The sequence below is a fragment of the Hylaeus anthracinus genome, unplaced genomic scaffold, assembly GCF_026225885.1.
Source record: "Hylaeus anthracinus isolate JK02 unplaced genomic scaffold, UHH_iyHylAnth1.0_haploid 11982, whole genome shotgun sequence".
Lineage (NCBI taxonomy): Eukaryota > Metazoa > Arthropoda > Insecta > Hymenoptera > Colletidae > Hylaeus > Hylaeus anthracinus.
The window spans coordinates 14,600,686-14,605,391 of record NW_026534330.1 but is presented as its reverse complement, the minus strand read 5'-3'; the positions used below and the strand labels follow the sequence as shown (position 1 = coordinate 14,605,391).

Here is a 4,706-nt window from a genome sequence, read left to right as displayed (position 1 = left end):
TTGTAACTACTGTTTTTTCGAATTTTTACTGGAAACAAAATAATACTTTCTATCAAAACACTATTATAAAACTTAACCATATGTTTTATATAAATATATATTTATTTCTATGCAAAAATTTGTAGTCATAAAATTGTTAAATTTATAAGTTGTGTAATTGTTTACCTAAATATTCCTAATAATATAATTTTAATAATAATCATACTTAATGTATGATTTTTCATTATAATTTTAACTCTTAGAATATTAATAAATAGAACTATGAATAAAAAGTCATTGAGGTTTATTATTTTTCCTTTAATTTTAAATTTTATATGATACGATTTTTAAATTGAATTTTGCCGCCGATTTTGGGTCGGTTTATGGGCTTCACTCACTAGAGGCGCTGGAACTCATATACATTTCAACACTGGCTCTTATGGGCTGCTTCTCCTCTATCCTATCTTCTTTGGTTTTGTGTTTTAAGAAGGAGGCGTTTCTAGAGAAGGGATTGAAGTTTATTTTCATAATCGCAAATAAATAACAATAGTGAGCGATTATCAGTTGGCACCAATTGTCGCAGTAATAAGGAACCTGCCGTTATCCATATTATAAACCCAAATAAGGTTTCACAACTTGAAAAATGCCGGATACATCTAACATATCTCATTATCCTTTAAAGGTAATATTTTTTAAATACAAATATATGTCTTTATTATTTCGTAATTTATATTTCTACTATCCAAAAATCACTTTGTCTACTTTTGAAAATGTTATTCAATGTAAGTTATGATTACTATTTGCTTCTTCTACATTCTTATTGCTTTCCCCTCGCACCTTCACGCACGGATAAATTGACCGATTTATATTGTGGCCAATTACTAAAACAGTTGTCGGATAAGCCCCTATACACTTACAATTACATTTCGTGGAACATTTTAAATAGATTCCGTTGACACGGGACATATTTCTTTTGAAATAATGTACGATTATGTAAGGGTGTATGGCAATGTAACAATTCCATAAGTTGCTCAACGAGTTTTTTTAATTATTGTATCGTTTTACACGTTACTGTAATTTTATATTTCCGAGAAACCGTATCCTAGAATATTAAATATCAACTTTAAATTTGAAGACCTTTTTTTCTGATCTGTTTGGATTTTTTCAGGTGATATTTGCAATTCATTTAGTACTAGTAACATGGTAAGAAAGATTTTACATTCTATTACATATCAATCTATAATTTACTACTACTACTACTCGATGATAGAGTAGCATATCAAAATATAGTCTGCAGTAACTAATTGTCTAAAAATTAATTTTTAGGAGCATTCAGGGATACTGGTGTCCAAAATCAGTTATGTTTTACAATTTTCTATTCTTCATCTGCTTATTATGGGCTATTCACAATATTGAGTCAGATGAACCATTACAATTTGTAAGTTACCACTATTATTGTATGCCATGTAATATTTTATTGATGTATGTGTATAATATATTATCTGTTGATTGTTTTAGGCACTCTTCATAAATGTTATTTCTATATTTTTCGATGTAGTAACATTAGCAGTCTACTTTCCAACGACATGTAAGTTAGCGCTGCCTTCGACTTAAGTCACGAGTAACCTACAGTGTATGGAATTACATTGTTTTGATTAACTTCCCCCATGCAGAAGATGTATCTATCTGATCTCACAAACTTGTAGATGCATCTGAGAAATTTAGCGCGGCGATTATGATCATAAATATGATCGTCCGTGTCTTGACAAGCGTATACCTTCTGCGAATAGGCCAAACAAGAGGTGGATGTTTAGCCACAATGTTTTCTCAGAGTCCAGCGATGGGTCAGTAAAACATTGGGCATCGTTTTTGCTTTAAGTAGGTGCATGAGGCTTTTTTGTTTAATTTGAGCAAAATACGTTTATTTAAGCAGTTTGCATGAGCAATTGTTACGTTTAAATTAGTTCAAAGCTTGCTATCGTGTCTGTGGACAGTCCTTGTGTATGAGTATTGTTAAGCATATATTATGTGGTTGTTTTGCACATATAATTTATGGTGTAGAGAAGTCAATGGCACATGTTGACAATTAGTTTCCTTTTTTAGGCTTAGGGCGAGAAGACTACGAAGACATATCTCATCCAATTCCACAGAATTCGGACTATGCTGGTTTTCTACAAGGCTCTGCATGACATCTTCAAAATTCTATGTATCAAAAATCACATAACGTTGTATCGTATCTATGTTAGCTCGTAAGATGTACGCGCACGCATACTCTCGATACTCAAATCTATTTGTCGGAACAGAATCGGTATATGTCGAAGTACTTAAGAAAAGTAATACTCGGTACGAACGGAGGAATGATAAAAGTTAAAAGAAGGTAATTATTTTTTCAAAGGAATCACCTTCTGTCGAGTTGTACCGCAGTAATAACAAGATCTATCGAAACACGGTCTGTCGTTTCGGTTACCTTTATTTATCCAAATGTTTACAGTGTATATTCTACGACAATAACACAAAGAAATATTGTATTATTGTAACTGTGTAATTAATTTTAACTTAGTTATACGTTTCATACATCGAATCAGCGAAGATTTATTCTGTATGACTTTGTATTTATAACATGTGAATAAAAAACTTAAATATAGTAGAATGATAAAAACTCTTCGGTTTCCAGTGTTATTATTTAAAGTTTCCGAGTGTAACGTATGTGAATATTCTTTCGATTAGTTTTAAATGTACTATATTTACGGGTGTCAGAATGGAGATAACAAATAAACAATTACTGCAGTGGAGTTGACAATTTAAATATTGTTTTCTATTTAAGAACGCTCAAACTAAGTCTGAGATTATTCGAATACTTTGTATATATAAACTTCTAATTTTTAAGTATTCGATTACCATTATTTGAATATTACTTTTCGATTATTGTTTCTTTAATTTTATTCAAATGTCATATTTTGCGTATCATTTTCTTAATATTATTCAATTGTCATGTCTTGAGTATTTAGTAAAGAATATAAGTGATAAGTATAACTTCCTTAAAAATATTAACATACATGTGCTGTTTAGTGCTGTTTGTAATATTATTGGTAATTATTTAGAAGTAGGTCCTCCTAACTGATTTCGATGTCCTTGAAATATGTTGTCAAGGTCATCATTCTGAACAACTTTTTCCTATACACATTACTGCCGTTCGGCCTTAGTTCCCGAGATATTTGCATATAAAGATCATACATTTATGTAACACACTAAATTATATATAGCATACAAAAACACACTATAACGGTTCAAACTTGTTCTAAGAGCTTGTGTCATGCACGATCTTTACTCGTACAGTAAACAAAATGGAGGCCCGGGAGCTTGCCCCCGGTCGGGGGTTTGGGGGCGAAGCCCCCAACTATGAGTACTGCAGTGCACCTCGCAGGTGTGTACATGGTCACTCTGAAGGATGTATATTGCTCTTAGGAGAGTCAAGGGGGCGCAGGCCCCCAACATGCGTATAGTTTCGAGGCGTATGCTTTCAGCTGAAAAACTATTTACAAAATTTAAAAAACATACATCTCACAACGATACGTATTCTGGGGATCTGCGCCCCCAAACTCCCGACCGGGGGCAAGCTCCTGGGCCTCCATTTTGTTTACTGTACGAGTAAAGATCGTGCATGACACAAGCTCTCAGAACAAGTTTGAACCGTTATAGTGTGTTTTTGTATGCTATATATAATTTAGTGTGTTATATAAATGTATGATCTTTATATGCAAATATCTCGGAAACTAGGACCGAACGGCGGTAATGTGTACAGGGAAAAGTTGTTCAGAATGATAACCTTGACAACATATTTCAAGGTCATTAAAATCGGTGAGGAGGACCTACTTCTAAATAATTACCATATTATTTTAAAAGATACTCTATTACAAATGAGTCCCCGGAAATAATATATTCTTGAAATCTGAAAACCGTCGCGAACTGTACTTCGATGGAAAAGGGGGTTAAAAACGGCGTTTCCAGCCACTTTTTCACTTATGCCAGCTATCTATTAGGGTTACAACTCCCGTTTAAACAGCTTGACACACTCAGATTTTTGGTTCGACGCATTTTTGAAATTTCGAAAATAACAATTTAACGTCCTTACAGCTGAACACTTACCACGAGATCCTCAAAATGTTATTCCAACCGTTATACCCCCCACCCTTTAATGGCTAAATACATATTTGACTAAATCAACAAATTGATGCATGAATACTGGAAATAGACGGGTAGAATAAATGTTCACGGTACATCCATGTGACTTAAAATAACCATTAATTGAATTTTTAGTTGTAAATTATAAAATATTGTTATTCACAGCCTCTCGCGTGAAAGTGTCCAACAAAAAACTAGATCTAAACCAGAGATGGGCATTATTTAGATAAAAAAATTATTTAAATAGAAAATTGAATAAAGATACATAACTTTATCTTTATTCGATTACAGTCGGAAAAAAAATGTCTTCGAAGTAAATGTACTCAAAGGATAAAGATAATTTAAATTATTTTTATCCGAAGGCTAAAGATATCTGTTTTATCTGCAGAAAATTTCAACCGTAAGATACTTTTCCGCATTTGTACCTTTATCCGACGGCTAGAGGTACCTGGTTTCTCCCCGAGAGTTTTAACCCTAAAATAGTTTTCCGTATTTGTATCTTTATACGACGGCTAGATTTATCTGGTTTTTCTCCAGAGATATTT

General features: G+C 32.8%; 1 protein-coding gene across 2 annotated transcripts; it reads left to right on the top strand.

The window, feature by feature from the left end:
* The first annotated feature begins 432 nt into the window (after positions 1-432).
* On the top strand, positions 433-2,638 carry LOC128886436 (uncharacterized). 2 transcript variants are annotated; one of them, XM_054141368.1, is made up of 6 exons: positions 433-661; positions 1,148-1,182; positions 1,306-1,417; positions 1,498-1,567; positions 1,686-1,857; positions 2,083-2,638. In XM_054141368.1, the coding sequence occupies exons 1-5, from the start codon at positions 623-625 to the stop codon at positions 1,829-1,831; spliced, it is 402 nt and encodes a 133-aa protein (XP_053997343.1). In that variant the 5' UTR covers positions 433-622; the 3' UTR covers positions 1,832-1,857; positions 2,083-2,638. The 2 variants fall into 2 exon arrangements, with proteins under 2 accessions (XP_053997343.1, XP_053997342.1); XM_054141367.1 differs by having other exon boundaries at positions 436-661; positions 1,686-1,823.
* Positions 2,639-4,706: the final 2,068 nt, after the last annotated feature.